This window comes from Nerophis ophidion, linkage group LG17, assembly GCF_033978795.1.
Source record: "Nerophis ophidion isolate RoL-2023_Sa linkage group LG17, RoL_Noph_v1.0, whole genome shotgun sequence".
Classification (NCBI taxonomy): domain Eukaryota; kingdom Metazoa; phylum Chordata; class Actinopteri; order Syngnathiformes; family Syngnathidae; genus Nerophis; species Nerophis ophidion.
In genome coordinates this window covers 11,286,973-11,304,935 of record NC_084627.1, presented here as the reverse complement: position 1 = coordinate 11,304,935, position 17,963 = coordinate 11,286,973, and the positions used below count along the sequence as shown (strand labels likewise).

At 42.7% G+C, this 17,963-nt stretch overlaps 1 protein-coding gene across 1 annotated transcript; it reads right to left on the bottom strand.

The window, feature by feature from the left end:
• Positions 1-1,905: 1,905 nt before the first annotated feature.
• slc31a1 (solute carrier family 31 member 1) lies at positions 1,906-16,863 on the bottom strand. Its single transcript, XM_061876260.1, has 5 exons — positions 16,651-16,863; positions 11,493-11,629; positions 11,320-11,392; positions 11,068-11,236; positions 1,906-2,708 (listed from the first exon to the last, which is right to left on the bottom strand). Exons 2-5 carry the CDS (start codon positions 11,625-11,627, stop codon positions 2,507-2,509), a joined length of 579 nt encoding a protein of 192 aa, XP_061732244.1. The 5' UTR covers positions 11,628-11,629; positions 16,651-16,863; the 3' UTR covers positions 1,906-2,506.
• Between the last annotated feature and the right edge of the window lie 1,100 nt (positions 16,864-17,963).

Below are 17,963 nucleotides of genomic sequence, written 5' to 3'. Positions count from 1 at the left end.
AACCTGCCGGTTGACATGTGGTAGGGAACCATGTGCGCTTGTCCGCTCTGTTCCATAGTAAAGCTTCACCGTCATCTTTCGGGAATGTAAACAAGGAAACACCGGCTGCGTTTGTGTTGCTAAAGGCGGCCGCAATACACCGCTTCCCACCTACATCTTTCTTCTTCGACGTCTCCATTATTCATTGAACAAATTGCAAAAGATTCAGCAACACAGATGTCCAGAATACTTTGGAATTATGCAATGAAAAGAGACGACTTATAGCTGTGAACGGTGCTGGACCAAAATGTCCTCTACAATGCGTGACGTCACACACACGCGTCATCATACCGCGACCTTTTAGCATGATACTTACGCGCGAAATTTAAAATTGCACTTTAGTAAACTAAAAAGGCCGTATTGGCATGTGTTGCAATGTTAATATTTCATCATTGATATATAAACTATCAGACTGCGTGGTCGCTAGTAGTGGCTTTCAGTAGGCCTTTAAATCATTTTATATCTCATGACACACTATCTGTGTGTAATATCGGTTTTAATTTTTTTACGGCTCCAGGCATATTTGTTTTTTGTATTTTTGGACCAATATGCCTTTTTTTGTATACTCTAGCCTTTAAATAGACTACCTTTTTAGACCAGTTGATCTGCCGTTTCTTTTCTTTTTCTTCTATGTCCCACTCTCCCTTGTGGAGGGGGTCCGGTCCGATCCGGTGGCCATGTACTGCTCGCCTGTGTATCGGCCGGGGACATCTCTGCGCTGCTGATCCGCCTCCGCTTGGGATGGTTTCCTGCTGGCTCCGCTGTGAACGGGACTCTCGCTGCTGTGTTGGATCCACTTTGGACTGGACTCTCGCGACTGTGTTGGATCCATTGTGGATTGAACTTTCACAGTATCATGTTAGACTCCGGCTTATTAGTGATTCCTAGAGCTCAAAAAAGTCTGCGGGCTATAGAACGTTTTCCGTTCGGGCTCCAGTACTCTGGAATGCCCTCCCGGTAACAGTTCGAGATGCTACCTCAGTAGAAGCATTTAAGTCTCATCTTAAAACTCATTTGTATACTCTAGCCTTTAAATAGACCTCCTTTTTAGACCAGTTGATCTGCCGCTTCTTTTCTTTCTCCTATGTCCCCCCCTCCCTTGTGGAGGGGGTCCGGTCCGATGACCATGGATGAAGTACTGACTGTCCAGAGTCGAGACCCAGGATGGACCGCTCGTCGGGACCCAGGATGGACCGCTCGCCTGTATCGGTTGGGGACATCTCTACGCTGCTGATCCGCTTCAGATGGTTTCCTGTGGACGGGACTCTCGCTGCTGTCTTGGAGCCACTATGGATTGAACTTTCACAGTATCATGTTAGACCCGCTCGACATCCATTGCTTTCGGTCCCCTAGAGGGGGGGGGTTGCCCACATCTGAGGTCCTCTCCAAGGTTTCTTATAGTCAGCATTGTCGCTGGCGTCCCACTGAATGTGAATTCTCCCTGCCCACTGGGTGTGAGTTTTCCTTGCCCTTTTGTGGGTTCTTCCGAGGATGTTGTAGTCGTAATGATTTGTGCAGTCCTTTGAGACATTTGTGATTTGGGGCTATATAAATAAACATTGATTGATTGATTGATTGACATCCATTGCTTTCCTCCTCTCCAAGGTTCTCATAGTCATTATTGTCACCGACGTCCCACTGGGTGTGAGTTTTCCTTGCCCTTATGTGGGCCTACCGAGGATGTCGTGGTGGTCTGTGCAGCCCTTTGAGACACTAGTGATTTAGGGCTATATAAGTAAACATTGATTGATTTTTCAACATTTTAGGTTGCCGACCCCTGGTCTATTCCAACCGAGACTGACCACAGCTGACAAAAGCGTTTTTCGGCAACCCGACAATTGGCCTTATGGTTAAGAAACACCGAGATACTTTCTATACAACCTTTATTTATTTTTGATTGTGACAAACATCCTGCACTCTGATTGGTCCCTTCAGTCAGCTCTCACTGCCTAATGATTTTGAGTGACAAACAAATCAACAACACCCATGTGATTCGCACAATCAATTAGCCGACGAGACTCGTTGAGCTAGTTAAGGCAGCGGTGTCATTAAGGCTGACGGACGCTTTCATGACGTCTGAACTGATAAAAACAATAATAATAAAAAAAAAAAAAGACAGTTTGATTGCCAGGGAAAATCGATAAAACATTTGCTACTTCTAGCTGAGCTAATATTTACACTACTTGCAGCTGGTTCACATCAGCAGATTTCATGGCACGAGACAGCAAATTAAACACGACTACTTAACACCTTCCGCTGCTTGAGCTTCAGTTTCTCTACAAAACTTCAATACTGGCTAACTAGTGTGCAAATTAACCTACCATTGTGTCACCATGGTTACCGACCTTTTTGTCTGAGGTCAGAAGCCTATTAGCTCCTGCGCTAACGTGCCATCTTATAGTAAACAGCTTGTTGGTGTATCCACGACCTACATGAAGCCACCACGGGACGCTAACGAGCCCGCCGGTTAATGGCAGTGTTCCGTGATGTCCACGACCACCGCCTTCCGCCAGCTGAACAGGAAGTAGCCGGCGCCGGCGCCCAACGCCACGGCGATGCAGAGGTAGGCGTTGTACGTCATGAAGACCAGCATCAAGAGGTAGCTGACCACCACCTGGATGATGTGCAGCAGTGTCTGCAGGAAGTGGGCGGGGCTTATCATCCGCTGCCTGAGGAGACAAGATGGCGAGTGTTACGGCGATACTTTTGTTGCAGTTTCTGCTCTTTCTCTGCTCATGCTTTGCCCCTCCCATCCCAGCTCTACTGACTACTAATCTTCTTTTTCACAAAGCCCTGCATGTAATGATAGTTAGTTTAGCTTTGTTTACATTTTAAAATGCATATTTTTGTTACATTGTTACTTTTTTGTTATTTTGCTAATGGTGACTTTTTCCTCAAACAGTTGTGTTGGAGAACAGAGCAAGGGAATTGATGGCGGCAAGGAGGCGGAGAATGCGGCGGAGCGGAGAGGCGGGGCGTGCCGGGAGCGACGCAGCCGCAATCGAATCCAGGTGCGTGGCTAACACACCGGGAAACAATTAACATTTCACCTGACACTGTATAAAAGGGGAGAAGGAGGAGAGATCGAGGAGGAAGGAGGAGAGTCCGCAGCGCATGAGAAGCGAGAGCAACACAGAGCGTAAGACGAGAACGACGGCGGCGGCTGAAAAGCAGACCGGGAACGAGCAGTGGAGGAAGGGGCTGAAAAGCGATCCGAGCTGCAATCAAGCTTTATTGAAAAATAAAGAAGTCAAACCTGCTCAAATCATGTCCTTCCTGGGTGGTCCATTGAACCCGCACGACGACAGCAAGAGAATGTCACAGGAATATTGTTTAAAATGTATATACTATCTGTTTTTGTTTTACTTAGTTCTGATATAGTTGTTTTAGCCTTGTTTACATTTTAAAATGCATATTTTTGTTACATTGTTACTTTTTTGTTATTCTACTATTGGTGACTTTTTTCTCAAACAGTTGTGTTGGAGAACAGAGCAAGGGAATTGATGGCGGCAAGGAGGCGGAGAATGCGGCGGAGAGGCGGGGCGTGCCGGGAGCGACGCAGCCGCAATCGAATCCAGGTGCGTGGCTCACACACCGGGAAACGATTAACATTTCTCCTGACACTGTATAAAAGAGGAGAAGGAGGAGGGATCGAGGAAGAAGGAGGAGAGTCCGCAGCGCATGAGAAACGAGAGCAACACAGAGCGCAAGACGAAGCAGACCGGGAACGAGCAGTGGAGGAAGGGGCTGAAAAGCGATCCGAGCTGCAATCAAGCTTTATTGAAAAATAAAGAAGTCAAACCTGCTCAAATCATGTCCTTCCTGGGTGGTCCATTGAACCCGCACGACGACAGCAAGAGACTGTCACAGGAATATTGTTTAAAATGTATATACTATCCGTTTTTGTTTTACTTAGTTCTGATATAGTTGTTTTAGCTTTGTTTACATTTTAAAATGCATATTTTTGTAATGTTACTTTTTTGTTATTTTGCTAATGGTGACTTTTTCCTCAAACAGTTGTGTGTAGGAGAACGGAAAAAGGGGACATTTTTTTAAATGTATATACTATTAGTTTTTGATTGTTGTATTTCGTTCTAAAACATTTTTATTTGCAGAACAGTAATATTAGTTATTTTACATTTTTATTTTTGTGACATTGTTACTTTTTTTAAATGTTACTATTATTATTATTATTTATTGTATTATATTACATTGTTTTTGATTGTTGTATATATTTATAATACAACTTTTATTTGCATGACAGTAATGGTATTTATTTTAGATGTGTAAAAAAAAACCTGCTTTTACTGTAAAATTCTGGTGACTGAGCTGCCAGTTTTAAAGTAACATTTACATATTTTTTGCAGCTTATGTAAACAAATATATTGTGAATGTATTATATATATATATATATATATATAGAGCCGACTTATTACCACCATTTTCTCACCGAAACCTGCCGGTTGACATGTGGTAGGGAACCATGTGCTCTGTTCCATAGTTAAGCTTCACCGTCATCTTTCGGGAATGTAAACAAGGAAACACCGGCTGTGTTTTTGTTGCTAAAGGCGGCCGCAATACACCGCTTCCCACTTACAGCTTTCTTCTTTGACGTCTCCATTATTTATTGTACAAATTGCAAAAGATTCAGCAACACAGATGTCCAGAATACTTTGGAATTATGCAATGAAAAGAGACGACTTATAGCTGTGAACGGTGCTGGACCAAAATGTCCTCTACAAAGCGTGACGTCACACGCACGCGTCATCATACCGCGACGTTTTAGCATGATACTTACGTGCGAAATTTAAAATTGCAATTTAGTAAACTAAAGCGGCCGTATTGGCATGTGTTGCAATGTTAATATTTCATCATTGATATATAAACTATCAGACTGCGTGGTCGCTAGTAGTGGCTTTCAGTAGGCCTTTAATTCTTTTTATATCTCATGACACACTATCTGTATGTAATATCGGTTTTAATTTTTTTTGCGGCTATATATATATATATATATATATATATATATATATATATATATATATATATATGTATATACTGTATGCATTACTCATTGTTGAGGCCAACCATAGCTGCGATGTGGCCCTGTTAGAATATCCATCCATCCATTTTCTACCGCTTATTCCCTTTCGGGGTCGCTGGCGCCTATCTCAGCTACAATCGGGCGGAAGGCAGGGTACACCCTGGACAAGTCGCCACCTCATCGCAGGGCCAACACAGATAGACAGACAACATTCACACTCACATTCACACACTAGGGCCAATTTAATGTTGCCAATCAACCTATCCCCAGGTGCATGTCTTTGGAAGTGGGAGGAAGCCGGAGTACCCGGAGGGAACCCACGCATTCACGGGGAGAACATGCAAACTCCACACAGAAAGATCCCGAGCCTGGATTTGAACCCAGGACTGCAGGACCTTCGTATTGTGAGGCAGACGCACTAACCCCTCTTCCACCGTGAAGCCCCTGTTAGAATAATTATGTATATATCATCATCATAACTATATGCTTAAGGGCCGTTACTATAAATTATTGTCAATTTGTGCTGAAGCGGTTTTTCCATATTTGTGCAGAACTGGCAATCTGAGAGATTACTCGCCTTTCTTTCCTATGAGTGTTCTGTCCAGATTCCGCATGCTGACTGCCAAGGCCAAACATTCTGTTTTGGGGCCAGCACAAGAACAGACTGGGCGATAGCACCAAGTGTCAACATATTTGCATTTTGGTATTTTCATATCTTGTGTGGAGTCCACTCCCCCCTTTCCCCTCAGTCACAATGATGTAATAGGGATTTCCCTAATAAATACAGGAGGCGCGCGGGCTGTTCTTTGGAACGTTGTTTGGATCTGTAACTAGAGTACAGCCCAAAACACGTGTCTCCTAATGAGCTCTATTCAACTCTGTGTCTGCTTGGTTCCTTGCTTCTTGTCTGATTAATAGATGTCACCAGTGTTTGAACCTAACAGGCAGTTTGACACGTGAATTTTGTTGAATCAAATTGTCACCCAAAGAATCTGAATGGAGGGGTGCTTAAAAATGCATCTCAAAATCCGATGCTCGTAATGTATGAAAATAGACCTGAATAGACCCGCTCATCGGCTGTGCGCCTTTTAATCTGCTGCGCCGTATGGTCTGGAAAATACGGCACTTCCTTACTAATGAGTACGCTTTATGTAGCTTTCTGATTGGTTATTTCCCCGTGCCAATTCACAGAGTGAAGGATGACTCGGAAGGTGTCAGCGTTCCCCACAGACATGAGCAGTTTTGTTCGCCAACAAATCGTAAAAATTGAATGAGTTCAATATTAATAATATTAATTAATATTAATAATAAGCTGTCACCGTGTCGAACTCTAACTTATAATAATAATAATTCACCCCTATACAATATCATGCCCACATCTGAGGTCCTCTCCAAGGTTTCTCATAGTCAGCATTGTCACTGGCGTCCCACTGGATGTGAATTCTCCCTGCCCACTGGGTGTGAGTTTTCCTTGCCCTTTTGTGGGTTCTTCCGAGGATGTTGTAGTCGTAATGATTTGTGCAGTCCTTTGAGACATTTGTGATTTGGGGCTATATAAATAAATAAACATTGATTGATTGATTGATTGAATACCCTACTGTGCAATACTACCCTTCGAGTGCAATACGTCCGTCACTGATTGTTATTTATTACTTCGGTACTCCTGTCTTGCTTTGTATATTGTACAGTATTTGTATTTTGTACTTCTATAGTGTTTGTATATTGTACAGAATTGCTTATTATTTTTATTGGATACTAAAACGGCCTTCTTTCATCTCCGTAATATCGCTAAAATTCGCTCCATTCTGTCCACTAAAGACGCTGAGATCATTATCCATGCGTTTGTTACGTCTCGTCTCGATTACTGTAACGTATTATTTTCGGGTCTCCCCATGTCTAGCATTAAAAGATTACAGTTGGTACAAAATGCGGCTGCTAGACTTTTGACAAGAACAAGAAAGTTTGATCACATTCAATCAATCAATCAATGTTTATTTATATAGCCCCAAATCACAAATGTCTCAAAGGACTGCACAAATCATTACGACTACAACATCCTCGGAAGAACCCACAAAAGGGCAAGGAAAACTCACACCCAGTGGGCAGAGAGAATTCACATCCAGTGGGACGCCAGTGACAATGCTGACTATGAGAAACCTTGGAGAGGACCTCAGATGTGGGCAACCCCCCCCTCTAGGGGACCGAAAGCAATGGATGTCGAGCGGGTCTAACATGATACTGTGAAAGTTCAATCCATAGTGGCTCCAACACAGCCGCGAGAGTTCAGTTCAAGCGGATCCAAGACAGCAGCGAGAGTCCCGTCCACAGGAAACCATCTCAAGCGGATCAGCAGCGTAGAGATGTCCCCAACCGATACAGGCGAGCGGTCCATCCTGGGTCTCGACTCTGGACACCCAGTATTTCATCCATGGTCATCGGACCGGACCCCCTCCACAAGGGAGGGGGGGACATAGGAGAAAGAAAAGAAGCGGCAGATCAACTGGTCTAAAAAGGAGGTCTATTTAAAGGCTAGAGTATACAGATGAGTTTTAAGGTGAGACTTAAATGCTTCTACTGAGGTAGCATCTCGAACTGTTACCGGGAGGGCATTCCAGAGTACTGGAGCCCGAACGGAAAACGCTCTATAGCCCGCAGACTTTTTTTGGGCTCTAGGAATCACTAATAAGCCGGAGTCTTTTGAACGCAGATTTCTGTCCACGCCTGTACTGGCTCACCTGCACTGGCTTCCTGTGCACTTAAGATGTGACTTTAAGGTTTTACTACTTACGTATAAAATACTACACGGTCTAGCTCCATCCTATCTTGCCGACTGTATTGTACCATATGTCCCGGCAAGAAATCTGCGTTCAAAAGACTCCGGCTTATTAGTGATTCCTAGAGCCCAAAAAAAGTCTGCGGGCAATAGAGCGTTTTCCGTTCGGGCTCCAGTACTCTGGAATGCCCTCCCGGTAACAGTTCGAGATGCCACCTCAGTAGAAGCATTTAAGTCTCACCTTAAAACTCATCTGTATACTCTAGCCTTTAAATAGACCTCCTTTTTAGACCAGTTGATCTGCCGCTTCTCTTCTTTTTCTCCTATGTCCCCCCCTCCCTTGTGGAGGGGGTCCGGTCCGATGACCATGGATGAAGTACTGGCTGTCCAGAGTCGAGACCCAGGATGGACCGCTCGCCTGTATCGGTTGGGGACATCTCTACGCTGCTGATCCGCCTCCGCTTGAGATGGTTTCCTGTGGACGGGACTCTCGCTGCTGTCTTGGATCCGCTTTGAACTGAACTCTCGCGGCTGTGTTGGAGCCACTATGGATTGAACTTTCACAGTATCATGTTAGACCCGCTCGAAATCCATTGCTTTCGGTCCCCTAGAGGGGGGGGGGGGTTGCCCACATCTGAGGTCCTCTCCAAGGTTTCTCATAGTCAGCATTGTCACTGGCGTCCCACTGGGTGTGAGTTTTCCTTGCCCTTTTGTGGGTTCTTCCGAGGATGTCGTAGTCGGAATGATTTGTGCAGTCCTTTGAGACATTTGTGATTTGGGGCTATATAAATAAACATTGATTGATTGATTGAGTAGTCTGTTTATGTCAATTGTTAGTTTTTCCTTTATTACCTCTTATGTCATTTATTTCACCCCATATTTGTTCCCACTACCGCACCTTAAGTTGGAGTCTTTAATCTCGTTATATGCAAATGTAATGACAATAAAGTTCATTCTATTCTATTCTATATTTATGAGAGTCATTTTGGAGCCGATTATTGGAGCAAACTCACCATATACACACATCAGACCACAATACTTTGGTCGGGAAGGGTACAATATCCTCTGCCGATTGTAGTGTAAATGCTAAGAAAAGTACAAAAGTACGTGATAAAGACGCCTGTGTGTGAACACAAGGAGATAACGATCGTTCCTTGTCTAACTGGCAGTTCCGAAAGTCCATCCCGCTGACAGTGTTGAGTGGCTCATGTAAAGTCGAAACTACACATTTCACTGTCAATACTTTCTTATTAGGGTTGTACGGTAAACCGGTACTGGTATAGTATCGCGGTACCAAGGAATCAAAAACGGTACTGTACTCTGTTTGAAGAGTACCGGTTCCCGGGCATGACGCTGCGTCGTCACATCGTGACATTGCTGGTTTTACGAGCATGGGAGCATGTTCGGCAGTGCACACACACCGAGTACTTACAAGCAGACACAGTGTGTAGACAGAAAAGAGAGAACGGACGCATTTTCGTCAAAAAAGTAAAGAAAAAGGTGAATATATAACACTGAAACGCCCTCAGGAAGAGGTGCTTTAAGACATGGATAGCGGTGAACGTCCATCCGCAGTCGGCAGTGTTTTAGCTACTTCTAAATCATCCAACACAATTTCACAACACGGGGTTTGTAAATATAAAACGGAATACAATTATTTGCAAATCTTTTTCAACCCATATTCAGTTGAATGCACTACAAAGACAAGATATTTGATGTTCAAACTCATAAACCTTATATAATTTTTCAAATAATAATTAACTTAGAATTTCATGGCTGCAACACGTGCCAAAGTAGTTGGGAAAGGGCATGTTCACCACTGTGTTACATCCCCTTTTCTTTTAACAACACTCAATAAACGTTTGGGAACTGAGGAAACTAATTGTTGAAGCTTTGAAAGTTGAATTCTCTGGAGTGTCCGCTGTCGTATTTTATTCTTCATAATGCGCCACACATTTTCCATGGGAGACAGGTCTGGACTGCAGGCGGGCCAGGAAAGTACCCGCACTCTTTTTTTACGAAGCCACGCTGTTGTAACACGTGCTGAATGTGGCTTGGCATTGTCTTGCTGAAATAAGCAGGGGCGTCCATGAAAAAGATGGCGCTTAGATGGCAGCATATGTTGTTCCAAAACCTGTATGTACCTTTCAGCGTTACTGGTGCCTTCACAGATGTGTAAGTTACCCATGCCTTGGGCACTAATGCACCCCCATACCATCACAGATGCTGGCTTTTCAACTTTGCATCGACAACAGTCTGGATGGTTCGCTTCCCCTTTGTTCCGGATGACACAATGTCGAATATTTCCAAAAACAATTTGAAATGTGGACTCGTCAGACCACAGAACACTTTTCCACTTTGCATCAGTCCATCTTAGATGATCTCGGACCCAGAGAAGCCGGCGGCGTTTCTGGATGTTGTTGATAAATGGTTTTTGCTTTGCATAGTAGAGTTTTAACTTACAGATGTAGCAACAAACTGTATTTAGTGACAGTGGTTTTCTGAAGTGTTCCTTAGCCCATGTGGTGATATCCTTTAGAGGTTGATGTCTGTTTTTGATACAGTGCCGTCTGAGGGATCGAAGTTCACGGTCATTCTATGTTGGTTTCCGGCCATGCCGCTTACGTGGAGTGAATTCCCCAGATTCTCTGAACTTTTTGATGATATTATGGAGCGTAGATGTTGAAATCCCTAAATTTCTTGCAATTGCACTTTGAGAAACGTTGTTCTTGAATTATTTGACTATTTGCTCACGCAGTTGTGGACAAAGGGGTGTACCTCGCCCCATCCTTTCTTGTGAAAGACTGAGCATTTTTTGGGGGAAGCTGTTTTTATACCCAATCATGGCACCCACCTGTTCCCAATTAGCCTGCACACCTGTGGGATGTTCCAAAATAAGTGTTTGATGAAGTTATCAGTATTTATTGCCACCTTTCCCAACTTCTTTGTCACATGTTGCTGGCATCAAATTCTAAAGTTAATGATTATTTGAAAAACAATAAAGTTTATCAGTTTGAACATCAAATATGTTGTCTTTGTAGTGCATTCAATTGAATATGGGTTGAAATTGATTTGCAAATCATTGTATTCTGTTTATATTTACATTTAACACAATTTCACAACTCATATGGAAACAGGGATTGTATTACGTGACATAAGGAAGTAACATAAAAGACATATAAATATGCTCCTGGTGCTGCTGTTTATCACCCACCCGACTGTCTTGTGCGTCTCCATGAGAACGGTGCCGTCGGTGCCGGGCAGGGGCATTGAGTTGTAGCGCACGTTGACCTGGCTGCGGCGCAGCAGGTACTCTCGACCGATCTTCAGACCCTCGTAAAGAATCGCCAGTAGGAAGACGCCCAGGCACGCCCCGACCATCTCTGATTGGACAAGGAGACAAAGCGTTTATCGGGTGGAAAAAGGCGAGAAAAGAGAGCGCGGTGTGAGGTGGTTTGACGCCGACCTCCGGCTGAGTTGATGACCAGTCCGCTGAAGAGCAGCTCCACTTTCTCGTAGCCAAAGTAGAAGGTCATCGCCTAGGCAACAGCGTTAGTTTTATAACAATGATTCAGTTTTACATGGCGCTTTTGATTGTTGTGAGTTGTTAGCGTGTGACAGTGACAGAGCGTAACCCACCATGCTGTGTCCCACGTGTCCTCCGTTTCCGTGGTCGTGTCCGCCGCCGCCGCCGCTGGTGGGCGTGACCATGGTGTGATCGTGGTGGTGGTCGTGGTCCGTGTGCATGTTGCTGTGATTCATGTGCTGGTCCATATCTGCCCACAGAGACAGTCTGAACAAGCTACACTTGAAGGCGAATACAAACCCCGTTTCCATATGAGTTGGGAAATTGTGTTAGATGTAAATATAAACAGAATACAATGATTTGCAAATCCTTTTCAACCCATATTCAGTTGAATATGCTACAAAGACAACATATTTGATGTTCAAACTGATGGACATTTTTTTTGTTGTTGCAAATAATCATTAACTTTAGAATTTGATGCCAGCAACACGTGACAAAGAAGTTGGGAAAGGTGGCAATAAATACTGACAAAGTTGAGGAATGCTCATCAAACACTTATTTGGAACATCCCACAGGTGTGCAGGCTGATTGGGAACAGGTGGGTGCCATGATTGGGTATAAAAACAGCTTCCCCAAAAAATGCTCAGTCTTTCACAAGAAAGGATGGGGCGAGGTACACCCCTTTGTCCACAACTGCGTGAGCAAATAGTCAAACAATTTAAGAACAACATTTCTCAAAGTGCAATTGCAAAAATTTTAGGGATTTAAAACATCTACGGTCCATAATATCATCAAAATGTTCAGAGAATCTGGAGAAATCACTCCACGTAAGCGGCATGGCCGGAAACCAACATTGAATGACCGTGACCTTCGATCCCTCAGACGGCACTGTATCAAAAACCGACATCAATCTCTAAAGGATATCACCACATGGGCTCAGGAACACTTCAGAAAACCACTGTCATTAAATACAGTTCATCGCTACATCTGTAAGTGTAAGTTAAAGCTCTACTATGCAAAACGAAAGCCATTTATCAACAACATCCAGAAACGCCGCCGGCTTCTCTGGACCCGAGAACATCTCAGATGGACTGATGTGGAAAAGTGTTCTGTGGTCTGACGAGTCCACATTTCAAATTGTTTTTGGAAATATTCGACATTGTGTCATCTGGATCAAAGGGAAAGCGAACCATCCAGACTGTTATCGACGCAAAGTTGAAAAGCCAGCATCTGTGATGGTATGGGGGTGCTTTAGTGCCCAAGGCATGGGTAACTTACACATCTGTGAAGGCACCATTAATGCTGAAAGGTACATACAGGTTTTGGAACAACATGCTGTCATCTAAGTGCCATCTTTTTCATGGACGCCCCTGCTTATTTCAGCAAGACAATGCCAAGCCACATTCAGTAAGTGTTACAACAGCGTGGCTTCGTAAAAAAAAAAGAGTGTGGGTACTTTCCTGGCCCACCTGCAGTCCAGACATGTCTCCCATCAAAAATGAGTGGCGCATTATGAAGCGTAAAATACGACAGCGGAGACCCTGGACTGTTGAACGACTGAAGCTCTACATAAAACAAGAACGGGAAAGAATTCCACTTTCAAACCTTCAACCATTAGTTTCCTCAGTTCCCAAACGTTTATTGAGTGTTGTTAAAAGAAAAGGTGATGTATCACAGTGGTGAACATGCCTTTTCCCAACTACTTTGGCACGTATTGCAGCCATGAAATTCTAAGTTAATTATTTGCCCCCCAAAAAATAAAGTTTATGAGTTAGAACATCAAATATGTTGTCTTTGTAGTGCATTCAACTGAATATGGGTTGAAAAGGATTTGCAAATCATTGTATTCCGTTTATATTTACATTTAACACAATTTCCCAACTCATATGGAAACGGGGTTTGTAGAACTGACAACGCCGCATTTGTCTTTCGCCATCGTGAGCATCATTAGGCAGAAGACAATAACCACGGCTGACATGGGCGAGCGGACGCTCTGCCGTAATCGGATTGGCTGCCGCCCGCGGGCTATGGGAGGCTAGTAGCCAATCAGATTAGAGCGGGATAAGGTTAGGCAGCATGTCTTAATATCATTATCTTGTCGTTTATTGGAAGTATCTTTCCATTTTCTAATGTTTACCCCATTCAGAGCGATGGAGCCTACACCCAATCACGTATCACACACTTTCCCTGAGAGTATGATGAAGAAATGTAGCTTCACTCTTTAACGTCCGCATGTTGTCCTCAGTCACGTCCGCTTTTCCTCCATATAAACAGTCACATAACATCTATGGCTTCTGGAACTCACAACAACCTATCTGGATTCGATAAGGAATCGGTTCGGTAAGACGATTCGCTAATGGCATCGACATCGATAATTTCTTAACTCTAAAGGGTTAGTGGCCACATGCGTGGACAGCCCCTTTTAGCTCGTATTTCTAAAATTGTGTAAACTACTGAATTGGGGTCTTATGGCCGCTTATGTGGACACTTATACTGCCATCTGGTGGTGTCAGAAGAGTATAACATACAATGGAATTTGGAAGAAAAAAAAGTGTACAAATAAGAATTAGCATGTCACTAAACATGAAGTACACATTTGTGTACTTATGGACTAAAGTACATCATATCAAAAGATGATTCTTAGTTTTTATTCTAATTAGGCTTCAATAAGTGAAGTGAAGTGAATTATATTTATATAGCGCTTTTTCTCAAGTGACTCAAAGCGCTTTACATAGTGACACCCAATATCTAAGTTACATTTAAACCAGTGTGGGTGGCACTGGGAGCAGGTGGGTAAAGTGTCTTGCCCAAGGACACAACGGCAGTAACTAGGATGGCACAAGCGGGAATCGAACCTGCAACCCTCAAGTTGCTGGCACGGCTACTCTACCAACCGAGCTATGCCGCCGAAATAGGCGAAATAGCAAAGAGAAATAATACATTTTAAAAAAGCATGTAAACAAACAGCTTGGGCCTTAATAATGACTGACTTAATTATATCGAGAGGAGCCAGATGAGGTGGTTCGGGCTTCTGGTCAGGATGCCACCCGAATGCCTCATGAGGGAGGTGTTTCGGGCACATCCGACCGGTAGGATGAAGACCCAGGACACGTTGGGAAGACTATGTCTCGCGGCTGGCCTGGGAACGCCTCGGGATCCCCCAGGAGAAGCTGGACAAAGTGGCTGGGGAGAAGGAAGTCTGGGCTTCCCTGCTTAGGCTGCTGCCCCCGCGACCCAACCTCGGATAATATATATATATATATATATATATACACATATATTAGGGCTGCGAATCTTTGGGTGTCCCACGATTCGATTCAATATCGATTCTTGGGGTCGCGATTCGATGATATATCGATTTTTTCGATTCAACGCGATTCTCGATTCAAAAACGATATTTTTCCGATTCATAACGGTTCTGTATTCAGTCAGCTGACATGCTAGCAGAGTAGTAGATTTCTTTAAAAAAGCTTTTATAATTATAAAGGAAAATGTTTTAACAACTGATTGCAATAATGTACATTTGTTTTAACTATTAAACGAACCAAAAATATGACTTATTTTATCTTTGTGAAAACATTGGACACAGTGTGTTGTCAAGCTTATGAGATGTAATGCAAGTGTAAGCCACTGTGACACTATTCTTTTTTAAAATTTTTTATAAATGTCCAAGATAATGTCAATGAGGGATTTTTAATCACTGCTATGCTGAAATTATAACTAATATTGATACTGTTGTTGATGATATTCATTTTTGTTTCACTACTTTTGGTTTGTTCTGTGTGGTGTTTGTGTCTCCTCTCAATTGTTCTGTTTATTGCAGTTCGGAGTGTTGCTGGGTCTGGTTTGGTTTTGGAATTGGATAGCATTGTTATGGTATTGTTTGATGGATTGAAAAAAAAAAATAAAAAAAAAAAAATAAAATAAAAAAATCGATATTTCAAAAAATGTGAATGGATTCTGAATCGCGCAACGTATTCGAATCGATTTTTTCCCACACTCCTAATATATCCATCCATCCATTTTCTACTGCTTATTCCCTTTTGGGGTCGCGGGGAGCGCTGGCGCCTATCTGAGCTACAATCGGGCGGAAGGCGGGGGGTACACCCTGGACAAGTCGCCACCTCATCGCAGGGCCAACACAGATAGACAGACAACATTCACACTCACATTCACACACTCGGGCCAAATTTAGTGTTGCCAATCAACCTATCCCCAGGTGCATGTCTTTGGAAGTGGGAGGAAGCCGGAGTACCCGGAGGGAACCCACGCATTCACGGGGAGAACATGCAAACTCCACACAGGAAGATCCCGAGTCTGGATTTGAACCCAGGACTGCAGGAACTTCGTATTGTGAGGCAGACGCACTAACCCCTCTTCCACCGTGAAGCCCACCCCTAATATATATGTGTGTGAGTGTGTATATACATATATATGTATATATACATACATACACATGTATGTATGTATATATACATATTAAAAAAATATACATATATACTTTTTGAATATCTCCCTAATTCTAAGGTGTCCAGGTTGGCGAGTATGGCATAATATTACTTTAGCCATTACTGCAACAAAAAGTCTGGGCCCCTGCTTAGGCTGCTGCCCCCGCGACCCGACCTCTGATAAGCGGAAGAAGATGGATAGATTAAATATATATTGCAAAATTGTTGTATTAGTAATTCAAGGATGTTTTTTTACTATTTAAAAAGTAATTAAATGAATATATATATATATTTATAAACACTCTGAAGTGGGAAAGGGGTGGGATTAAATAAGCTTTGCTTCTTCCTACTCCTTTACATGATGTAAAGTGAAATGATATTAAATTGCGTGATGTATTATGCTGTAAGTGTGCTCATGTTCGAAATAAACTAAAGAAAGAAAATGCTGGCCTTGAGGTTTCTCACTGTAAACTGAGATTTGTCTGACCTTCGACCTGCAGGAACACGTGCAGCCTTCATGTGACTCAAAGGTCGTTTTCTTTTCCCTCATAAATGATTTAAACCAATCTTATTACGTCTAAATGGCGGCGTACAGAACATATATATGTCATACACAAGCTCCATGCTCTGCGATGAGGTAGCGACTTGTCCTGGGTATAACCCGCCTTCCACCCGATTGTAGCATAGATAGGCACCAGCACCCCCCGCGACCCCAAAGGTAATAAGCGGTAGAAAATGGATGGATGGACAAGCTCCATGTTGGCAGTCTCCAACATGGAGCTTGCATCAGAGGTCAGTGACACTCCAAACACTCTCCACTGACCTGCGGGGCTTAAAGGGATTTTTTTTTCCAACGCCGTGTCTCGCGTCCTGTCGCCGACCAGACGAGGACAAGACTTCCCCGAAAAAAAAAAAGGAGGAGGAAAAGGAACGCAAAAGTTTTTCTTGTCCTCGGTTCTCGTCACCGTCTCTTCTGAGGAGTGAACGGCCGCTTCCGTCTGTGACGTCACCGGGCGCAGACGCAGAACAGAGGGGAGGAGCCTAACCCGGCAGCGGACCAATCAGGACCCGAATGGGGGCAGAAGGGGGCGGGCGCGATGCCGCCACGTCACCGAGTCGAGAAAAAAAAAGGAAAGAAATAAAATCACGTGACTTATTGAAAATACTGTAGTGCCTCAATTTACGGGCTTAATCGTGTCTGTGATGGATAGAATAGAAAAGAAAGTACTTTGTTGATCCCTGGGGGAAATTCAGCACCACAATTCACTCACAATAGACAATAAACCCTTGGGTATATTTTACATGTGACTCACATAAATACAGTCTATTAAACAGCATTATTCACATGTGAATAACATAAATACAGTCTATTATACAGCATTATTCACATGTGAATAACATAAATACAGTCTATTATACAGCATTATTCACATGTGAATAACATAAATACAGTCCATTATACAGCATTATTCACATGTGAATAACTGCAGTCTATTTTACAGCATTATTTACATGTGAATAACAAATACAGTCTATTATGCAGCATTATTCACGTGTGAATAATATAAATACAGTCTATTATACGGCATTTTTCACATGTGAATAACATAAGTACAGTCTACTATATGGCTTTATTCACATGTGAATTACATAAATACAGTCCATTATACAGCATTATTCACATGTGAATAACTGCAGTCTATTTTAAAGCATTATTTACATGTGAATGACAAATACAGTCTATTATGCAGCATTATTCACATGTGAATAATATAAATACAGTCTATTATACGGCATTATTCACATGTGAATAACATTAATACAGTCTATCATACAGCATTATTCACATATGAATAACATAAATACAGTCTATTATACAGCAATATTCACATGTAAATAACAAATACAGTCTATTATATGGCATTATTCACATGTGAATAACATACAGTCTATTATACAGTATTATTCAGATGTAAATAACTGCAGTCTATAATACAGCATTATTCACATGTGAATAACATAAATACAGTCTATTATGCAGCATTATTCACATGTGAATAACAAATACAGTCTATTATACGGCATTATTCACATGTGAATAAAATAAATACAATCTATTATAAGGCATTATTCACA